Genomic DNA, 22,469 nt, shown 5'->3' on the forward strand with positions numbered 1-22,469 from the left:
AAATAACCTGCTTCAGTCTGCATTCAGACAGTAATTGATTTCCATTATTAACAATCCTCCCTTAAACTGCCAAAATGCTCTCCCTAAAGCTCAGGTCTGACCATGTCATTTCCAAATTCAGGAAAATTCCAGGGGCCTCCTATTAATGATCTCCAAAATAAAATATCTTCTGTCTAGCATTTAAAGCTCTTAACAACTTGGTCCATTCCCACCTTTCCAGTCTCTTTATACTTTTCTTTCTTCCAGGCACATTATGATCCAGATACATTGGTTTAATACATGTTGTTTTTCATCCATGATACTCCATCTCCCATCTCCAGGTCTTTGTCCTCTCTGCTCCCCTTACCTGGGAATGCTCTCCCTCTTTGCCTCTCCTTCTTAGAAACTTCCTTCAAGGTTCTCTCTCCTCCTAGAATATGGCTGGCTTACGTACACCAACCTGTATTCATCGAAGAAGGCCAGGGGACTTCCCCAACCAGATGGTCACTCTCAGGGCTGTGAAACCTCAATGTTTAGGAAATACACGTCTGTATACATGCCTGTTGTTTCTGCACCGTGACCAGTATGATTCTCATTTACATTAATCAGTCATAATGACACCATTAACTCTTAAATATGAAACATTTACTAAATGAGAAAGCAAAATAGGAAATAATTATAACATGACTTTTACTGAATTTGAAGGCATAAGTAGAAAGAACCAAAACATAAACTTAGGGCATACTCTCCCATCAAAGCACACAGTTGGGATAGTGGACACAAATGTGCAAAAGCCTAGTATGGAAGTATCTGTAAAGGCAAACCCACATGACTAGAACAGCTGGTAACTCTGAACTGCAAGCCTAGATATCAATGGCTTCTTTAGGGAACAGTGTGCACCACACAGCATCCCCCTTCTGACACTCTCTGCTCCCATACTGGCTCTCCTACTTCCTCGGTGGTCTCAGACCTAAGCTCTTTGTTTCACACAGAACACAGCCTTTATGATCCTTCTCACAAATAAAATGTCCACACAAGAGAGGGACGTCACGTACATAAATGTTGTCTTTCCTATCAAAATACAAGCTCCCTGAGGCCGTACATTGTTTTAGTCTTTTTTTGTTCTCCCCAGCACATTAAGTTCTTCACAATGCCTGCTATACAGTAAGTACTTAATAAATGTTTTCTGATTTGATTGACCTATGAACTCTGTTTAGTAGAAAATATCACTATTATCTCAGTGAAAAGACTAAGTTTCACTACCTCCTCCTCAGAACATCTCCACTCCAACGCCTTTCTGATCATTTTTAACACCAGCATATCTGAAAGAATATTTTTTTACTCAAACATGGATTTTACACGATCATTTATTAGATTTATAGATCATCTTCTTCCAACGAGATCAGGGAACTGGGATAACATTTTTCACTGATACAAAGTAAGCAAAATGTCTGGATCTATCAGATGGGTTTAAAGCCAGTACTTGCTGGAATGAGTTTGTAGTATTAAGGAGCTCAGCTCGATAGTCCATCAAAGAAGAAATGACCTCTACATTCTACTTTGGTGATTTTTAAAATGCATTAAGAGGAAAAAGAACAGCAAAGGCAGATCAACAGATTATAGATTTAGGGCTCAGAAAGAACATTAGAGGTCAACTTGCTGAAACCCAGCATTTTACAGATGAGGGAACTGAGTACAGAAAGGCGTAGCTTGTACAAGTTCATATAACTAGCAAGTGGGAAGGTCAGGATTTGAATTCAGCTCCTCTGACATCAAATGTATCATTCTTTCCACAGAATTCTACAATTTCATAGATAATTTAATTACTCAATCAGTAAACATGTATTAAGATGCCAGGTAACTCTACCAGGCACTGGATAACCAATACAAACATGAGATAGTCCTTGTCCTTAAAAAAATTTACATTTGATTAAGCACTTATTAAGTATCTGGTAACACTGTAGAGGCTTAATAAATGCTTGATTAAGGATATAAGACACACATAGGGGAGTAAAGGCAGGGAAGGGATCTTGCAGTCACAGGAATTATGAGTAGTAGTAGACTGTCACATCCTTTCTAGTAGCAATAGTACTATCTGAGTTGGTCATTGTTCCCGAAATAAAAGTAATTAGAAGAAAAAAGGAGGAAGGGGGCAGCGTAAGACATGCTCAGCCGCCGAAGGGCAGCTGGCATGATTCCCATGCTCAGTAGACCCTAGTGTTCTGTGAAGTATGGTTTGGGGTTTGCTGTATGTGGTAAATTGGGGTAAGTGTTTTCTCATTCACCCATCAACCAGTACATTTCAGTCTTGAGTCCAGAGTTCAACAGCTGAATGGATTAACTCCCTTGGGGAGATAAAGGCAGTCTCTGGAATGTCACGAATCACTGTTCTGGGGGTGGAAGTGTACAGCTAGCTTCAAGGTAGGTAGCAAGTTTCCCAACTCTGAGTAGGCCCTGGTATCTGGTAGAGGCTATCTGGGATGATCTAAGGCTCTGGGGAGGGAAGCATGTGAAATATACAGATGCTATTTTTCAGATTTGCATTTACAGAGTATATTTTTCTCCTCCGAAATGGAATGAAAGTGTGCCTTAGAACAATGTTCTTGGTGATATGGATCAGGTCAGGCAGGCAAGGAGAGTAGAAAAATGAAATGACCAGTCAACCAATCTTGAAGTAGAAATTAAAAGGGAATAAACACGTATCCTAACCTTGGTATTCTACATAGATCATGAAGATCTTGCTGTCCCCTTGGGACAAAGAAGAGAGAGTCATAAAGAGACAGACCAGATCAACAAAAGCCATAGTGAAATGGGAACTGTCTTGGTCAAGTAAGTACTTGAAAAGAAAGGGCATCTGGTTTCTTTCATTTGCTCTTGTCCCCCTGCATTTCATACTCTTGGACATGACATTCAGTCAAGTGTGAGGGATGAGGAGGGGACAATACCAAAGCTGGGAATTCTCATTCTCATTTCTGAAGCAGGGCACATTGAGGGGGAAGCTTTAGCTAAATGGTCAAGTCCAGTTAGGCCCTCTGAAGTATGGTGAGGTGCAGCTTTGAGTGCTAAAACCTTGAAGGACCGAGACCTTTGGATTCCTCCCTCCAGCCATGTTAGAATGAGCATCTGGTGCCAGTTGGTATACACAGACACTAAGCCAGAGGGAGAACAGGAAGTGCCATTGAGTCCTTCTGTCCAGTACACGGGGCAGAGCTGCTGGTCCTTTGCTTTGCCCAAGCTTTCTTCCATGGCTTCATGTATCAGAGATTAGGTTACATCTCCCGAATGAACTCAACATAAATAACAATATAAGACTCACAGCAGTTGGGGTATCCTAATAAGTCTCAAAAGTAAATCAAATAAAGGAAAATACTGCCAAGTACTGAGCTGATTAAAAAGTTATTTTTAATAACCTCAACTCTAATTCATTTGCTCTGTAGACACTTTTACACAGAACTATAACTAGAAAGATTTTGTACCATGGGAGCAAGTGACACAAAAGTACTGCCTGAATTTATTCTTTCTCTCCTCTCTCCTTTTTCCCTCCCTCTTTCCTTCTCTTTCTTCTCTCTCTCCCCTTTCCTTTCTCCCTTCTCTCCCTTCCTTCCTTCTTTCTGGCAAAAGAGACCTTGGAAGACCAGTCTGAGGGTGACAACAGTGAAACCCACAGAGTATTTCTGACAACTGGGAGCTTCCTAATATATTAACTATGTTTATTAATTAGATGGTAAACTCTGCTGTGATTATTCTACTAAACAAGTGGAAGTGCTGTCAAAGCACTCTCACTTTAGCACTTCTGTTAAAAAGCACCAATTGCCCCTCCCAAGCTACAACACAAAGAACTACAAGTTGGAAAAACCAGTATTTTTTCCATTGAATTATATAATGACAATTTTCTACAAAACACCTCGGAGGTACAAACATACCACCAAATCTCTTCCCCAATTAAAAAAAAATACATTCAGAAAAGTTTTAAGGCAAAGTATACTTTAGTGTATTCTATTTCTCTAAAAGTTAGAAATGCATGCCTTTGGTATAAGTTAATATTCTGGGCAACTAAGAATTAGCTCTAATATCCCCATTTCCCATTTTTTCAAGAAAACTGAGAGTCTACTGAGCTTATTGCTTTAGAAGAATTTGTTTAAGAGTGAAAGCACATGTATACATAGACACAGTGCCTTACAAATGCAAGCATGACTATATAAGCCAATCACCTTATCATAGAATCACAAATTTAGAATTAGAGATTATCGTGCCCAACCCTCCCATTTGGCAGAAAGGGAAATGAAGAGGTTAAGTTACTTGGTCAAAGTCAAATAACTAAGGCACAGGCCTGGGACTTGTAATCAAGCCCCGGGAGTCCAGGTCCAAGGTTCTATCTATAGTACCATAACATTTCCCCATGGAATTTAAATGAGACAAGATTACAATAGCTAATGTATTAAGTGCTTTGCAACTATCATCTCAGTTTTTCCTCATAATAACCCCAGGGGGTAGGTGCTATTATTACCCCATTTTAGAGATGAAGAAATTTAGGACCTTTATTTTTAAATGATGATTAATAATTAATGGGGATACAAGAAAGTATGATAATCTGCCAATTTGAGATTAGATTCCTAAACAGGAGTCTCATTTCTTAAGATAGGCAAAAGTGGTTTAACTTGTCTTCTGAAGCCTGACTGCTTAAGAGTTCAAAAAATTAAGGGCTCTATAGTGATTCCAAATATTCTACTCTTCTGATGAATCAAAAAAATACAACCTATGGGCTTCTCAAATACTTCTAGACCGAGCATTCTAAACATCACCATTATCCACTGTCATGTTTTTGTTGTTTTTTAAGCCACTTAGAAACTGAAAAGAAAGACAGGTTTTACAGCTGGGATGTGCCACCATTTTGGCAATTTCAGCCTAATAACTATCTAGTTTTAATGTCATTGCTCAGCACAGCTCACCTTCTGTGATCCTGTCAGATCTAAGCTAAACCAAGAAGGAAATACGTGACCAAAAGATACCAGGCAGCTATGGAAAGGGAGTTAAGTGTTTAAGAGAGGCCACCTTCTCCCGTCAGAATGGACTGATCTCCTGGCCAAGGACAGAGGGGGAAGTCCTGTGTGCAGAGTGTTGTCACGATTCTATTAAGTCAAAAAAGAAGACGTCTGGTGAGATGTGGTCTTTAATGATCCCAACTTGTAAAAAGTGCTGTGGAAACTAAAATCTCAACAACTGGTCAGATTCAAAGGTAAGCCTCTGTTTCATTACCAAAGCTTTATATCTTGGGAACTTAAATTGGTTCTGCCTACATGTTTTTCACATCTCTTTCTTTTTTATAGGCTTGCAGTCAGAGACAATTGTATTTGTAACTCAGAGACCACTTAAGAAGTCTGATAAATCACATTAATAAGCTTGGATCAGTCAAGAGAGCACTGGCCTCAATACTAAGAGACCTGGGTTCTAGTCTCTGTTTTGTCATTAACTAGCTATGTAATCATGCATAAGTGACTTCATCTTTTGGGGACCATTTTCTCATCTGCAAAATGAGAAGGTTCTCATACAGAATGGCCAAGGTCCCCTGTGGCTATGCCATGTGATGAATATATAAACTGGTCTTTGTAGGACAAATACATATGAAATGAAATGAATATAGTCTTATTAGCCAGCAGACAGAAAAAGAGAATTCTGTCCAAAGGGAAACCCTATGAAAGAAACAACAGATGCAAAATAAACCTCTTTTAGACAAGGATTTTCCCAACCTTACTCCATCCTGCAGAGGATGAACACTCTTGCCCTCTCATTTCCAAACTGTAAAGCATTTGAACCAGGAGGTCCAAACCAGAGATGAACAAAAAATCCCTTCTCCAACATACTTGATGGATGATCATTCCGCTTTCAGTGAGGTGGTAGCCCCTGCCACCAGATGCCAGATTTTCCATTATTAACCAGTTTTACCATTTTAACCATTATTAACAATTAGTTAAGAATGTCTTCTTGATGTCAAAGCTAAATTTGCTTCTGTTTAGCTTCCAGCACTCCTTCCAAGATCTGCCCACTGGGGTTGGGCAGAAAAGTCTACATCCTCCTTCTTTATAATAGCCCTTCGGATATTTAAACTCAGCTCTTATGCTCCTCCAAAGTCTTCTCTTCCCTAGGTTAAACATTCAAAGGACCATTAATCACAGATCACGCACTACATCAAGGCTCTCTGTCACTTTCAATGCCCTCCTCTGGATGCTAAATTTAAAGACATCCTTCTTAAATTGCTGCCCAAAACTAAACGGTATTCCACACATGGTATGACCAGGCTGAGAATCAGTGAGCCTGTCACCTTCTTCCTAGGTTGCCATGTCTCATTTGCAAACTTACATTAGCTTTTTTGGTGACATGTATCACATGCCGATTCAATGAGTTTGCAGTCTACTAAAATCTTTAGACCTTTCCCAGATAAATTGCTGTCTACCCAGAGATCCTCCATCCAATATATGTAAAGCTGACTAAGCAATTACTGCTATTACTCTTCAAATAAAAATTTCTTAAATGGGAAAAAAGAAGTCTACATGAGAAAATAGTGAGCTCATTCTGCAAAGACCAACCCATAGATCCAAAGAAGGTAACAGTTGATAGAGAACTCAGAAAACATAAATTCCTCTACTATTCATATTCCTCTTTTTGCTGCATCCCTCTTTATTGCCCTCTCTGTACATTAATGCCAGGAATATGTTTACTCATCAGTATGTGCCAGAAGATTTTGTTTTAGGGAGGCCCAAGACATCAGAAATCAATTTAATTAACAGGCATTTAAGATTCCTTTTATCCAAAGAAAAATACTTATTCTATTTAACATTATTGCAGAATTCACAATTATAACATAAAGTCAAGATTCATCTACATCTAACATTTTGAGAGCTGTTAAGAAAACAAATATATCTTTAAATATAATTATAAAATAATTTATTATCATTTAGATTTTGGATGTAACTTTAATAGGATATTCTTTAATACTTCAAAAATAATCATTTTATTGGTATGGCTAATCATTCCACTGACAGATGACAACTTCTTTACAGATTAAAAGGAAAAAAATCATCTGAAAGCCAAACCCGACCCTGAAGAATAGACATAGAGTCATCACTAGGCCTCTACTCCAGGCCTTTCTGGCCTGGAAAGATTCACAATGACTTATGATCTAACGGTAACTTTGAAGAACACACTGTCACCTTAGCATTACAATGAGGTGCCAGAAGAGATGCTAGTGTGGATTTGAGAAGATATGACCTAGCGATCACCACTAGCATGTATTTATAAAACATTATATTTGGAAAGGCATGGCAAACTATAACTTCTATAAACACTCAGTTGGATACCTAAGGAGAAAGCATAAGTTACTTACTACTTGTATGTTTCAGAACGGATGTATTCAAAGACATGGGACACTCCAAGTTGGAACTGGTCAGCAATTGGGGTAACCCAGGGATTATTCTCTGCTTTGAAGACCTGCTTCTGACCAGTTAAATCCAAGTTTCCTGAAAGGATTGAAATGAAAGCAGTATTGAATTAATCTTGTCTGGAGTGCACCATCCAGATACCCTAATGCCATCCTGAGCAAGATCAGTGCCAAATCAGTGTTTTCATTTATTGATGCATTTAATTGTTTTTCTTATCAGAATATGCAGATTTCCCGCATGCAAATCTCTGTTCCTTTGGCACCCAGGAAATAGAATCATCTCTACACCAAGCAGAGATCACAAGCTATTTAGTGCTAATACACAAATGATTTCACTCCAACACACTAAGTGAACTTATGTTTTTTTTGTAAATGCCTAATTAACACTAACTTTCTCTTTTCAATGACTGCAAAGTTAACATTATTTTTCCAATTTGTTGGTTCTTGGTCTGCAGTGGTTTGTCAAGGTCACAGGCAGGAATGACCCCAGAGCTGCTCGGAGTTCTAACTTCTGAACCCGAGAGGGTGATTTGCCATCATATTAACTGCTCACCTTAGATTAAAGGGAGGAATTCCAGCTTTTTTTTTTTTCCATCTAAAGTGAGGCAAGGGGATGATGAATAAGAGGAACTGCCCAGATTCATTACAGAAACAAAGCAATAGCCCAAGCAGCAAACAATAATATTCCTCTTGTAAATATGCCGCCACCTGACATTTTCTGAGGGTACATGTACACCTCCATTAGCCTCACAATGTACAGATGAATTAAGTATAGCACATGGTCTATAGTACGGTAATATGTCTTATATTCTGTCAGGTTAGCAGTTCAGGTTTTATGCTGGATGCATCTAAGCCCTTATTTAACAAAGATGTCTTCATAACTCAATGACACCTCTAAAAGCTAGTATTTGAGAGAGATGCCTGGCTCTTCTGGGCTGCCAGTCATCTGACTGAATCTTTTTCAGGTGCAATTGAAAGGGGAAAAAGTCAGTATGCATAAAAGTCTCCTCTACCATTTCAGACACTGAGAGAAAAGTTAGGTAACAGGAATGTATGTGGCTTCATGTGGCAGTGGAATGAAAATACTTCTCTTTGCAGGCACCTTTCTCTGTAAGCTCCTCCAGGACAGTTCTTTCCCTGAGGCTTGGCTCATCAATGGTCCAGAGCTCTCAGAGGATACCCACACTGCCTCGTTAATCTTCTCAAGACAGACAATGCTACGTCTTTGGTCTGCGCTGAGGCTCTATGACTCACTGATCTTGGCTGTAACTCAACCTCGCACAAGGAATTTCATCCTGGTATGGAAGTATACTGTTAAATTTCACCGCTATGATCAATACTTTGAAAATAAAGAAGGTAGCTGAAAATATTTACTAGAAAGAATGTACAGGCTATTTTTTCATGAAATCAAAGGATCAGAGTTTCCAAAGGCTATTTTTGCTATATGGACACGTATGCCTATAAAGAAAATTGGAAAGTAAGGAAAGACAAACACACAATTGACAACTACTGTATATAAAGTTTCTAGATTAAAAACCTGTCTAATCCCATTCAACAAATATGTATTAAATATACTGCATGGGGACAGCATTGTGCTGGTTGCTAAAAGGGGTATAATGAGTGACTCTTGTCCTCATGGAGTTTATACCATAGTACTATACAAGAGAATGTAAGTTACTGGAGGTCAGGGAATTAAACAAATTTATTTTGGTATCCCCAGTGTCTAGCTAGATCTATAAAACAAGATTTCTTCAAGCAATGAAAATTTGAAATGAATGAATGGATGTAATAAGACATAAACACAAATATCCAAAATACATAACATAATTTGGTAAGTATATTAGTACAAGGCAACACAAAGTGTCCTTGGAGGTGCCAGAGCAAAGGTCATTACTACCTGGATGGTGAAGGGGATCAAAGAAGAATTCAGGTTGTAGGAACAGCGTGAAGAAAAGCCATGATTTTTACAAGATTACAGGGTGTGTTCAGGGGCAAAAAATACTCCCCTTTGGCTGAATTATGAAAAGTGTGATGCAGAAAAAAATGAAATAAGACAGAAAAGGTGGGATCTGAATGCCAAAAAAAACACTTTAAACTTTACTTCATGGACAAGAGGGATTCACAGAAGATTTTTGAGGAGAATGACATGACCAAATCTACAGATTTTCCCTTTAAAAAAAATTATTTTTCAATTAGCTAGCATTTATTTTCCCTTCTTTCCACCTTCCCCTATTTTTTAAAGAAAAAAGTTTAAAGTTTTTACACAAGTAAATTTAATACAATTAAATCTAATATAATAAAATCTAATGCAAATTAGAAGGGAAATATGTAACTGGGGGGAAAAAACTTTGCACCAAGTTTCTCTGATAAAAGTCTGATAGACAAGATATTCAAATTTATAAGAATAGGAATCATTCTCCAATATAAAAATGGTTAAAAGATATGATCAGGCAGTTTTCAAAGAAAAAAATCCAAGTTATTAATGATCACATGGGAAAAAAAAAAAACAATGTTGTAAACCGGCCAATAAATAGAGAAATGTGAATCTAAATAACTATAAGGTTCCCCATCACATCTATTGGACTATAAAGAATGACAAATGAGGAAATGACAAATGTCAGAAGGATCATGGGAAAACAGGTACAATACTGCATTTTTGCTGGAGCTGTGAACTGGTCCAGCCATTTTGGAAAGCAATCTGGAACTATTCTCAAAAAGTTGTCAAACTAGTCACACCTTTTGAACCAGCTATACCACTACAAGGCCTATATCCCCAAAGAAATCAAAGAAAGAAGAAAAAGATTTTTTATAGAAAAATATTTATAAGCAGCTCTTTTCACAATAGATGAAAGCTGGAGGCTACAGGATTGTCCCTTGGGGGAACAGTTAAATACTGTTCTGAATGTAATGGAATGTCGTTATACCACAAGAAATGAGGAAATGGACACTTCCAGAGGAAGCTGGGAGGCCTCCATGAAATGATGCAGAACGGAAAGCACAGAAATAAGAGAACAATTTACAAAACTATAACAACAATAAAGGGAAAAACATCTTTGAAAGATTCTGAACTCTGATCAATGCAACGATAAAATACAAATCCAAAAGAATGAACATAAAACTTACCACTCCCTGATGGAGAGGTGATGAACTCCAAATGCAGAGATGCACACTTTTGGACACAGCTAATGTGAGAATTTCTTTTCTTGGACTATGAAGTTATGTATTGAAGGATTTTCTCCCCTCAATGAGGGTAGGAGATCGAGAGGGGTACCGTGGGATAACAGATTAATTTTTTAAAAGTAACAATAAAAAGATAAAAACAAAAGGCAGCAATAACAATTTTTTAAAAACCCAACATTTATCTTCTCTAACATTTAAAAGAAAAAAAGAACAACCAAAGCCTTGTAATAGGTCTTGGTAGTCAAGCAAAAAAAAAAATCTCACATCACCCATATCCAAAATGTGTCTCATTCTTTATCTTAAATTCATCATCTCTGTATTAGGAAATGGATAGTATAGACCATTATCAGTCCCTCGGAATCAAGGCTGGTCATGGCATCTATCAGAAATCTCACGTCTTTTCGAGCTGGCTGTCTTTATGGTTATTGTTACTGTATAAATGACTGTCTGGATTCTGCTCACTTCCCTCTGTTTGCCCAGGTTTCTTTGAAACCATTCCTCTTATTATTTTTTGTAGCACAACTGTGTTCCATTCATAGTTTTTTTAGCCATTCCCCAATAGATGGGAACTCTTTTAATTTTTAGTTCTTTGCTACTGCAAAAAGTTTCTCTAAATAATTTTGTATATATGGATCCTTTTCATCTTTCTTTGGGGAACTATGAATATCCTAAAACTTCAGTCAGTCTCAATGATCTAGGTCTTCCTTAGGTATTTCCAACAAGGCAGATCACGATGCCTCCTTGTCCCATGTAACATTTGTACATGTCTTTCCATGTTTTCCATAAGAGGTGCCCAATGTGCTAGGAATTTGGAGAAAAAAGCCTGCCTCAAACAACAGCAACAAAAAACAAAACAAAAAAACAAAACTCAGAATGGGACAAATCCAAGAGATACGATGATACGGTCTTGGTAAGCCAAAGATAGCCACGTGACTCTGAGCATGGGAAACAAGAATGGTGGTATCAGGGATAGAAAACAGCAAGAAAAGGGGTCGCATCCACATGGGGATGTCTTGTGGGCACTTAGAGATGTGGTTCTGGAGTTCAGAAGAGAAGTCAGGTATCAGGACTATTAAGAACGGACAAACTGCCTTGAAAAAGCTATCACGTTGTGTCTTGTCCATTACTAAGCAGATGCTGATTTTAGCTTGGATCAGTATTATTAATTTCCTTATCTTGATGGCTAAACATCATAATTAAATCATCAAGTTCCAAATTACTAATTCATGAGTCAGAGAGCAGAATCTGGAGTTTACAGATTTTCTACTTGGCTGTGCTGTTTTTGGTTTTGATCTTAAAGGCATGGCGCTAGAGTGAGTATTGAGACACAAATTCACTACCATTCTGAAACCTTTTTAGAAAATGAGGCTATCCACCCATAAAAGACAGCAAGCACCCCTAACTTTTAGAATCTGTCCACATTTTAGATTTTCTCTCAGTTCATCTGTTTATGCTGTTTTATTATTTCCCTCCTTGCTTCCTTCTTTTCCTAGGTCATGGCCTCTACCTAAAAAGATCACCTCCAAGTCAAAAGAGGAAGTAAGTATGAACTAGTTTTTCCAAAAGGTCTCAAAATCAGAGGGGCAGCCTAGAGTAGGGGACAAAAGCAAGTCTCAGATTTCAATCCTGTGACCCTAAGTAAGTCACTTAGACAATAAACTCAAATTTTTAGAGTGCAAAATGTTTTCCTTACCACAATTCTGTTAGTTAGCATATGTATCGTGATACCAATAATACAGATGAAAAGATTTCACCTTGGAGAACTGGTGACTTGACACTGTCACTTAAGATATAAATCGTGGAACTCATATAATAACTCAAGAGTCTTTCCACAAACCAGAAGACAAACACTGGAGACAGGGACCTCAACTTTCCTAAGTTCTAAGTATTATCAATTACAGAGTGAACACTGACCAAAGCTAAATAGTAATACTCCTACTACTGAAGATGCTGAGAACCAGGGATAGAAAAGAGATTTCCTGGTAACGGAGTCCATGAAGCTTGCAATTACAATTGCTGACTTAAAGGAAAACTAGAATTTACATGCCCTGCTCTGCCCTCTCAGTGTCCCCTCCACCAGCTAGAAATTCTGATGCCATGAGATATACTCTGAAAAAAAAAAGTCTGCTTTTAAAGAATAAGCTCATCCAGAAAAAGAAGACAGGAAAAAGAAAAAAAACTATAAAAAACCAGAAAGAACAGTTTAAAGAAGTAGATCTCAGGGAAAGACTTCCAGGCAAAGGCTGGTCCACCTATAACTGGCAAAGCTCTACTAACCAAAAACTCATGCTATCATGTAGCCATATGTTTTTCACCATGTTAACCTGTCTGAAAATCCACTAGTTAGATATCTGATTAACTGTCATCTTTTTAAAAATGCTACTATTTCTTAAAGGATTAAGGTATTCTACTGAATTGTCGTAGTTCAGTCTTTTTTATTGTGTCTGATTCTTCATGACCACGTTTGAGGTTTTCTTGGCAAAGATACAGGAGTGGTTTGCCATACCCTTCCCCATCTCATTTTACAGATGATGAGACTGAGGCCAATAGGGTTAAGTGATTCGCCCAGGATGGCATAGCAAAGTATCTGAGGCCAGATTTGAATTCGGGAAGACAAGTCTTCCTGACTCCAGGCCTGGCACTCTATACACTGTGCCACCTAGATGCTGTGCTCTACTGAATATTGACACATTTATTTGATCTAATTCGATAAGACTGCTTTCCTCCTAAAATCAGACGTCAGCTTCACTAATAGAATGATAGTTTTTTTTTTCTTAAATAAAATGGCGATTTCAAGTGTGAATGATAGGAGGTCAGTAGTCTTGGAGCAGGGAATCCTTTGAATCCAAGAACTGCCAAGGCCTATCATTTTCACCTTGTCTGAATGCGATGCCTCTCCCTTTTCACTCCTTTCCTCAATGCGGTTTCTGTCCCTATGAATCAGCTGAGAGTGCTCTCTCCAATGGCCTTTTCTCAGTTGGCCCTGGTTTTGGAAAGAGCTGACAAGCAGAAGTAGTCATTTCTTCTTGATAGTCTAGCCTCCCTTGGCCTCCATAATACTGTGCTCTACTGGCTGTATTTCTGCTCCGAAGACATTCATTGTCCATGGTTAGGCTGGACTAACACAATAAAAAGGGACATATGAGATATATTATAGATTTTGTGCTATATCAATCAAATCACCAAACTTCTAGTACCAATTATTTATGGAAATAAAATAGGGACAAAATTCATTTAGAGGAAGGTCTAGAATCTCAAGGGAAATAATGAGAGATAGTGGGAGTGAAGAAGGTTCAGCATTATCGTATCTCAGAATGATTATAAATTAAGAATGCTCCTATCTGAGTATGCTTCTTGTTTCTGGGTTCCTGTTCCTGATTCATAATTGTGGGCAGCCTTCATGGCTTAACTTTCTACTTCTTCTTTTTCCTTCTTTCTAAATGTTTCTCTTAAGTGATCATGTTTACTTCTATGTCCTCAGTTATCATACTAATACAAATGACTCCCAAATCAATATTTCTCTCCTCAATTTTATTCTCTCAATCTCAGTTCTATTACTTCCAATAACTGCTGGACGTCTTCAGATCGACAGGATGCTGCCAACTAAAACTCAGCATGTCCCAAATGGTCTTTTGCAAAGTCTTGCCCCTTTTCCCACTTTCTGATCTCTCCTGATGGATTCTGCTGCAGTTCCCCAAGTTCAGAGCTCTAGAATGTCCCTGGGTTCTTCACTCCGTCTTCAAACTCTTCCCCAACTAATGAAGTGTCCAACTGATCCTACCTATCGAATATCTCTTGTTCTTGTCTACTTGTTTCCATCAGTAAAATTCAGGCTCTTATTTCCTCCCACCTGCATTATTATAAAAGGATTTTTACTATTCTTGCCTCCATTCTCTCCTCTCTACAATCAACCCCTTCCAACCAGTGGCATTACTGAAAAAAATGTGTATTCCTCCCAAGCATGATCACATCAGGATAAAATATAATCTCTTTATTCTTCTTCAAACTCTTTTATAAGTATCAACTCATTTGATCTTTATAACAACTCTGTGGGGTAGGTGCTATTATAATCCTTATTTTACAATTGAGAAAACTGAGTCAAAAAGAGGTGAAATGACTTGTGCAGGGTCACTCTGCTAGTAAGTGTCTGAGGCCTCCTCATTCCTAGCCTGGCACTCTATCCACTGTACTACCTAGCTGTCATTTTACAGGAACCTGAGGCTCAAGGAAATAAGGTCAATTTCTCTTTTAGGCATGGAGGCCTCAATTCCTGGCCCAGGGTTTCTTCTACTACCCCCAAAGGGCACAGCAAATGCCTGAAGTAGTAGGAAAGCCCTTATCATCCGAGATGCCTGGAGCAGGTTCAGCAGCCAGAAAGGGGGAAGGGAATGTTTCTGCACCTCTCTTCTCTGTTCAGAGGAGATGCATAACTAAGACACCTACCAGTGACGGGGGCCTCAAGCTACAAGGTGAGACAAGTAGTCAAGGGCTAGCCTGGGAAACTAACCACTAGTTATTGGAACTCTTAAACAACCCAGACTTCCAATTAACTTTGGATATAAAACCTGAGTGTAAATCTGAGACTTCTTGTGCTCATTTATATTATGTTTCAGCTCTTATTTGTGACCTCACTCAAGAGAACGGCCTGGTGAGCCTGGTGAGAAACTGACCTCTAGCAAGGCCGATCAGTACTTCTGTAGCACTGATAATCTTAGGGAGCTGTCTGGGAAGTGAAAAATTAAGTGACTCACCCAAAGTCCACAGAACCGGGTTGAGTGAGAAGCAGGGCTCAAACCCAGGTCTTTCTAATTCCTAGGCCCATCTTCTACCCATTACCCCACATGGCTGCCTCATCGTAACTCTTCTTAAGATAATGCTATCAGAGGTTTTATCTGCCCACAAATCAGTCTATTTATAATTGGCTCCTAGGGGATGATGTCAAGAAGGGTTAGTCACATGTTCACTGCCTCTTCCAACCCTCAGAAACCTCTGTCCCAATGCGGAACTGCCAGCCCTAGATGATGTTTGGATGTGGGCCCTGTCTGCTAAGAGAGAAGACGCACTAGGGATCACTCCTCACTGCTACTAACTGAAGCACGGGGAGAACCTAGACAGCAGTCAGACACCCTTCAGTTAGAGGGGAGCTGTCAATTTCTGAGTGGGTCTAAGTGGAGAAAAGGAGCTGGGGGCAGAGGCTGCCATTCAGAGCTACCCATCTATTCCTGCTCCTGTGGACTACAGGACCCCCGCATCTCTGAGTTTTGGAGCAAGAAGGGATCATGGCTGCCTTCAAGCCAGAAATGGCCTCTCTCCTCCCTTTTCACCTCCCAAGTTTCCTTTGAGGCTCAGTCCAAGCACCATCTTCTGCATGAGACCTTCCCAGAATGTGCAGCTAACAGAAACTTCCCCCTCCCAAATTACCTTTAATCTAGTTTGTGCACAGTTTACGTGGGGGAGGGTGGAGAGACACTTGATGGAAAGCAAGGTAGTATTCAATATCTGTACATGTTGTCTCAATCAATAGAATGTAAGCTCCGTGAAGACAGGGATGCTTTCACTTGTCTTGGCTCTTACTGGCATCTGCCCTAGTGTCTGGCACAGGGAAGGTACTGAGAAATGCTAGGTCATTCACTGATTCAGAGATAACTGAGGCAATGAGAGGCAATCAGCTTGCCCAGAGTTAGTTCCAGTGAGGCAGCAGCAGAGCTGAGGCCAACTGCCAACCACACCCCAGCTTCCTCTACGCTCCCCACTTTGTTTATCCAGGTACAAAAGACAATAAAGTCTGATTAACAGGTGCAGCTGAGAGAGGGAGAAACTAGGGAGCCTGAATACAATTTTCCTTAAGGGGCAAACAGAAGGGCTGCTGTGGAAAAAGCATCCCTGATAGTCATGACAAACCTGAGAGAAAGAAACTATGGCAGCTGACACCAGTCATGCGGCCAAACTGAGCCTGGTCTCCCCTTGAGTTAGAACTGGGGTGTGAGGAAATGGGAGGTGCTCATTCTGGTGTCTGAGGTTATATCCCTGGTGTAATATGGCGCCTGATGCCCATGGGTGGCTATAATCCTTTGGGGAAACTGATCTGTCCCTGGGATCCCCATGCCCTACTGGGCACCACTGCCTATCAAGACTTGAGTGCCACCATCCCTAGGAAAGGGTTAACATAATTAGAGTAAAGCTAGACCATTATGCTGGGAGAAAAGATGACACCCATCTCATAGCGGCCTATCCACAAGTCACCATTACCTCAGCAAAGCTCATCCATCAGCTGTCTGAGGCACGTTCCCTTTTAAGTAATAACATGCAGGAAGCATTTCACCCCCGTCAGTCAGGCTGCGATTGCCTAACTGCCTCATGCTCCAATGCTCCTAGTTAGGGGCCTCACCCCCAGCTCCTTTATTAGGAGCCAGAGCAGCATGCGCCGGTGGTGTTCTAACAAGAATCAGGCAGCAGGATTAAGCACTGTGACAAAGAGGATCTAATAAGCTAGAAAGTGGTGTGTCGGAAGAGATGCTGGCTATCACCAAGACCCCGATTCACATTGTTCACTATTCAGTTCTGAGGCACAGGCCACAAGGGAAGCCAGCCAGCACTGTGATTCGCACTAACCCTCTGACTGATGCTGCTATGAAGATCATATATCACTCAGGGCTTTAGTCTGCAATTGCAAATTGGATTTTCCATTTTATTACCTGCAAAAGAACCACATATGTTTCTCTCCAAAGCCACCAACATGGCAAACTCTCCCATGCAGCTGCAATTCTGTAAGCACTAAATCACTATGAAACAATCTTTCTCCTTAGGAGCTACTTTAAAATATGACCAAATTCAATAGGCAAATTTGGCCCCATTATTGGACATGTTCATTTTCACATAGAGAAAATGGGCTAGAGCCATAAGCCTATCAGAAAGATTCTTCCTAAGCACTAAAATCCTGACTAAGGTTGGTCAGTAATACAATTTACAATCCATGTTAAACAGCCAGGGGAATTTGGTTAATTTTCTCACTTTTGCAAAGCATCATTCTTTCCTTAGCCTCCAAACAGAGTAGAGATTGATTAAAATTAAGTCACTTTAAGAACTAGTCTCTCCTACTCAAAACCTCTAAGTATATTTCTTCCTGACCAAATCATGACTAGGCAACAGAGACAACTGGATTTGGTGGCAGAAGCCCTAGGTTCAAATAGTGGCTTCTTTTATTTATTCCCTGTGTGCCCCTGAGAAAGTCATGTAAACTCTCTGGGTTCTGTTTCCTCATCTGTAACAGGAGTTGGTGTGAGCTAAGTGAACTGCAAGGTCTCTTTTAACTCCCAGACCCTATCGGGGGGCCAGCACCCTACTTAACAGACCCAATATACACTGCAGTGGGATCACTAATGAAGGAATACAGTTCTGAAATGCTGTGATATAATAAACAGAATCTAGCCTCACTCTAACCCAGAACCCATGCCACATCTAGACCCAATCTGTACACAACAAAAGCATACGAGATTGCTCTGGGGGCCAGTCCATAACACTCAGCACTGAAATGGTGAGATGAGAAAACTAATCAATCAACCAACAAGCATTTACTTAGAACCTCCAATGTGCCAGGCCCTGTGATCAGCACTGGGGACAAAAGTACACAGAATGAAACAATTCCTATTGCAAGGAGCTTATATTCTACTAGGGAGACAAGTACAGCTGGAAGTATGACCAGCACAAATAAAAGGAGAGTAAGTACAAAACAACAAAATCCGAGGCAGTTTGAGACGGAGGCCACTAGCAGTTGGGAGAGGGACTGCACAGTCTTACCTTAATTGTTGTGATGATACATAGATAGAGGGCTAGCATAAGAGATCCCCACTTTTATGACCATTTTATGTCATATTTAGACTCAGGTATATTTCCGCTTTGCACCCACCAACACCTATTAAGGTGGCTTGGATACAGCGGGGGCTAAATTGAACTGTTACAGTTTCATTCCAAAGTATATTAAGAAAAATCACCAGTCAATAAACATTTATGTGCCAGACACTGTACTAAGAGTTGGAAAAACAAAGAAAGGCAGGAGACATTCCCTATTCTCAAGGAGCTCCCAATAGAATGGGAGGGACAACACACAACATGCAAACAATTATGTGCTAACTACCAATAAAGAGGGTCTGGAAAAGGCTGGGATTTTTAGAGATGGGATTTTAACTGGGCCTTGGAAGAAGCCAGGAGGCAGAGATTAGAGGGTGAGAATTCCAGGCAAGGGGGAGAATCCGTGAAAAGGGTCAGAGTTGGAAGACGGAATGTTGGGTGAGAGGTATAGCAAGAAGGCCGTTGTTACCAGATCAGAAAACACACAGGAGTAAGACTAAGAAGCCACACGATGTAGAGTGGGTTGAGAGGAGGGCATAAAAGACAGACTTTCTATTTGATCCTGGAAGTGACATGGAGCCATTGGAGAGTAATGAAGGAGAAGTGATGTGGCCAGACCTGCCTAACTGAGGAAGATCAGTTGGACAGCCAAGTGGAGGATGGACTGAAGCAAAGAGAGACTGAACAACAGCTCCTGCTATAGTCTAGGCATGAGATGATGAGGGCCCTCACCAACGTAGTGGTGTCAGAGGAGAGAAGGGAGCACACAGGAGAGATGCTAGGAAACTAAAGTCAACAAGCACTGGCAACACAGGGGGTTGAGAGTGAGGAGTCAAGGATGACACACAGGGTGTGAGCCTGAGTGACTGGGAGAATTGGATAGAAGTACCCTGGAGGGTAAGTGGGAAGTTGGGAAGAGGGGAGGTTTGAGGGGAAAGACAATAAATTCAGTTTTGAACATGCTAAGTTTAAGATGCCTATGCAACAACTAATTTGAGATATGAAACAGGCAGCTGAAGATTTGAAACTAGAAGTCAGGAGAGCATCTTCATGGAGATGATGATCACTAAAACCGTGTGAGACAATGAGAACACCAAGTCCAGAGGGAGAAGAGAAGAGCCTTGGGAAACTCCCATGGTTAGCGGATATAACAAGGATGAAGATCTACAAAGGAGAGAGAGAAGCAGCAGCTGGAGAAGAACCATAAGAGAGCAGTCACAAAAACCCAGCAAGAAGAGAAAATCAAGCCAAAGATGGCATCAAAGGCTGCAGAGAGGTCAAGGGTGAGGACAAAAAAAGGTCATTAGATCTGGCCATTAAGAGACCATTGGTAATGCTGAAGGGTGCAGTTTCAGTTCAAAGGTGATATATGACATCATACCGTGGAGAGCTAAGAAGAAAATGAGAGCACAAGAAGTAAAGGCAGCTACTGTAGAGGGCATTCTCAAGGAGTTTAGCCATAAAATGAAGGAGAATTAGAGGGAAAAAGCTATTGAGGATGGACTGATCAAGTGAGGGCATTTTTCTTTAAGATGGGGGTGACATGGGAATGTTTGTAGGCCATAAAGAAGGAACCAACAGACAATAGAGAGTGACTGAATATGACTAAGAGTTGGGATCACAGAGTAAGCAATCTGCTGGGGAAGCCAGGATGAGACGGAATCACGTGTGTATGTAGAGGAGCTTGCCTTGGCAAGGAGGAGAGATGACCCTTCATGTGATACAGGATCTGAGCAGTGTAAGAGGAGGAGCAGGTCAGGGCAAATGGCCTCAATGATTCCAGTGAAATATGAGACAAGGTTCTTAGTCATAGCAAATAACAGTTGCATAGGGACAGACACATGGATACACACACACATAAATATATGTAATAAATACATAAATATAATATATATGATATATAACACTACAAATAATATATGCCTATATAAAGCTTATTAAAGCTTCAACACAATCCTGTGAATTATTATGCCTATTGTACAGATGAGAAAACTGAGACTCAAAGACATTAATTGACTTGTCAAGGATCGGCGGTGAAATTCAAACTCAGCTTTCTCCTTTCTCTAGCACATTATTCTCTCTGTCACGCTGGCTCTAGAGTATAGTAGAAAATAGAAACATGGTGCAACACAACTGTAATGAGAATCACAAGTCTCTTATAAAAATGGAGCATGAAACGAGAGTTCATATTACCCCAATGATCTATATGGCTCTGGCCTGCTGCACAAAGATCTATGGAAAACCAATGATCTGAGCAGTGATTTTCAGTATCACTCCTCTGCCTTTGCATTAACAGCAATTAAAATAAGCTTAAAGCTCATACGCTTCCCTCCATTCCATACAGTGATCTGAAGGCAGGACTTCTTCCCGAGGGGACTTATGGTGGTAGAATGCCCTCAGTGCCTTGTGGAGACCAGCACCAACTCTTACAAGGTTTTAAAATGGATATTCTCTTGACTTTAATATACAGCAATTGCTGCTTCTGTCACATATTTTAATTAATCATTTCCCTTTAGTATTTGTGCCATTTTATCACAGAGGGTGCAAATTTAAATAGAAATCTAATAAATATACCTTGAGAGGATACAATTCTGATTTCATGCAAATCAGCCCAGGGATGTCTTTCCGAATGCTGGCAGAAGTGTTAGCTGCTGTTCTGCTCTGAAGCTGACCATGGTCATTTTGAGGCTTAGGAAGTATAAGCAGTAAGAGAGGGGCCTCTCCGTCATTTACGAACAGGATCACGTAACTGAACAATGGGCACATTCTCCAAACACCCCCAGTAACTGCTGTATCCTATGAGTTCTTTCCTATGGATCACTTCCCAAATTATTTCTTAAACCAATCGTTGTTTACAATGTCCCAGACATTTCACCAAATGTGGGTCTTATACTTGCTGAATATATATGTGTATTTTTTTTTAATGTTTATGCTACACACTAAAACTTTTTAGGAGACCAAGTTTATCTGAAGGCCATCTATCTAAAAGGTCACACTGAGTACTAACTTCATTTTCTTGAGAAATAAAGTATCACAAAACTGTGTCCAGCAGCAATCTGCTTTACCAGTTCCAGACCTGCAATGTATCTCTGAGCTAAAAGGACCCTCAGAGGCCTTCTGGTCTTATCTAAGGTGAATGAGCATCCCTCCTACAGCACATCGAACACACCTAACAAGGGATCATCCCCTCTTTGCCTGATGTAAATCAGAGTCTGTTACCTCTCAAAGCAGCCCATGATACTTCTGGTTAGCTTTCACTGTAGAGAAAACTGCCCTAATCTCACACCTCAATCTGCCTCTTTGTAATGTCTAATTCTGCCTTTTGGGTGGGCCCAAGAAGAACAATTATAACTTCAGAAACTTGAAGAAGGCCTTTGTGCTCTACCCCTGCCCCAACCTCCAAGTTTTGCCTTCTCCAGGTTAAACATCCCCAGTTCCTTCAACCAATCATAAACAGCATGGATTCCATGTCCTTTGCCATGCCAACTGTCTTGCTCTAGAAGCACTTCAGTTCATGAATGGCCTTCTTAAAACATGTCACCTAGAACCAAACTCCAAATACCAACTAGCTACCAAGTACAGATCTGATCTAGCCAAGGCTGACTCCACTCTGTAAATGCCAAACAATATTAATTTTCACTGGGCTTGGGCCCACCTTCTTGGTATTATTCTCGTCAAGTGGCCCAGCAGAAATAAGGACAAAATGAAGCTTAGGATCTGCTTGCTGTGTCTTCAAAGGAACTAGGAAAAGCAAGTTTAAGAGATGTGCATCAGCCTGACGGCCTCTCAGTGGATTCCCATGGGGGTTTAGAAATTCAAAGCTACACAAAGGATGGAGTTCCATCAGCCTTTAGGGATCACAGGATTTGGAGACGGAAGGGCCCTCTGTGATCACCAAGTTCTACCCTCCTCCATCCTAATATCTTCAGTGAAAAAACTAAAATCCAGAGGCAGCCAGCAACAAGGGAATGGTGGCTGAAACTGGAAACCAGGGCGTCTTCTTCAAGCCTGGCACTATTTCCTGGGT

At 40.3% G+C, this 22,469-nt stretch overlaps 1 protein-coding gene and 1 long non-coding RNA gene across 8 annotated transcripts in view; one reads left to right on the plus strand and one right to left on the minus strand.

Annotated features, from left to right (window-relative positions):
- Window positions 1-22,469, minus strand: part of RSU1 (Ras suppressor protein 1) — a 218,684-nt gene that overhangs the window by 104,097 nt on the left and 92,118 nt on the right. For 2 of the 4 annotated variants that reach the window (XM_072651621.1, XM_072651622.1), the window contains one exon: window positions 7,361-7,493. The exons of the other annotated variants lie outside the window; for them this stretch is intronic. In XM_072651621.1, the coding sequence (XP_072507722.1) occupies window positions 7,361-7,493 (133 nt within the window). The remainder of the gene's footprint in view (window positions 1-7,360; window positions 7,494-22,469) is intronic. 4 annotated transcript variants of the gene reach the window in all.
- Window positions 1,996-12,199, plus strand: LOC140532765 (uncharacterized). Of its 4 annotated transcripts, none has more exons than XR_011976656.1 (4): window positions 1,996-2,400; window positions 2,706-5,215; window positions 8,513-8,712; window positions 12,088-12,199. It is a non-coding gene; the product is annotated as an uncharacterized lncRNA (long non-coding RNA). The 4 variants fall into 4 exon arrangements; XR_011976657.1 differs by lacking the exon at window positions 12,088-12,199 and having other exon boundaries at window positions 2,706-2,808; window positions 4,947-5,215; window positions 8,513-8,797; XR_011976655.1 differs by lacking the exon at window positions 12,088-12,199 and having other exon boundaries at window positions 7,038-8,797.

The sequence above is a fragment of the Notamacropus eugenii genome, chromosome 3 (assembly GCF_028372415.1).
Source record: "Notamacropus eugenii isolate mMacEug1 chromosome 3, mMacEug1.pri_v2, whole genome shotgun sequence".
In the NCBI taxonomy this organism is placed as follows: Eukaryota; Metazoa; Chordata; class Mammalia; order Diprotodontia; family Macropodidae; genus Notamacropus; species Notamacropus eugenii.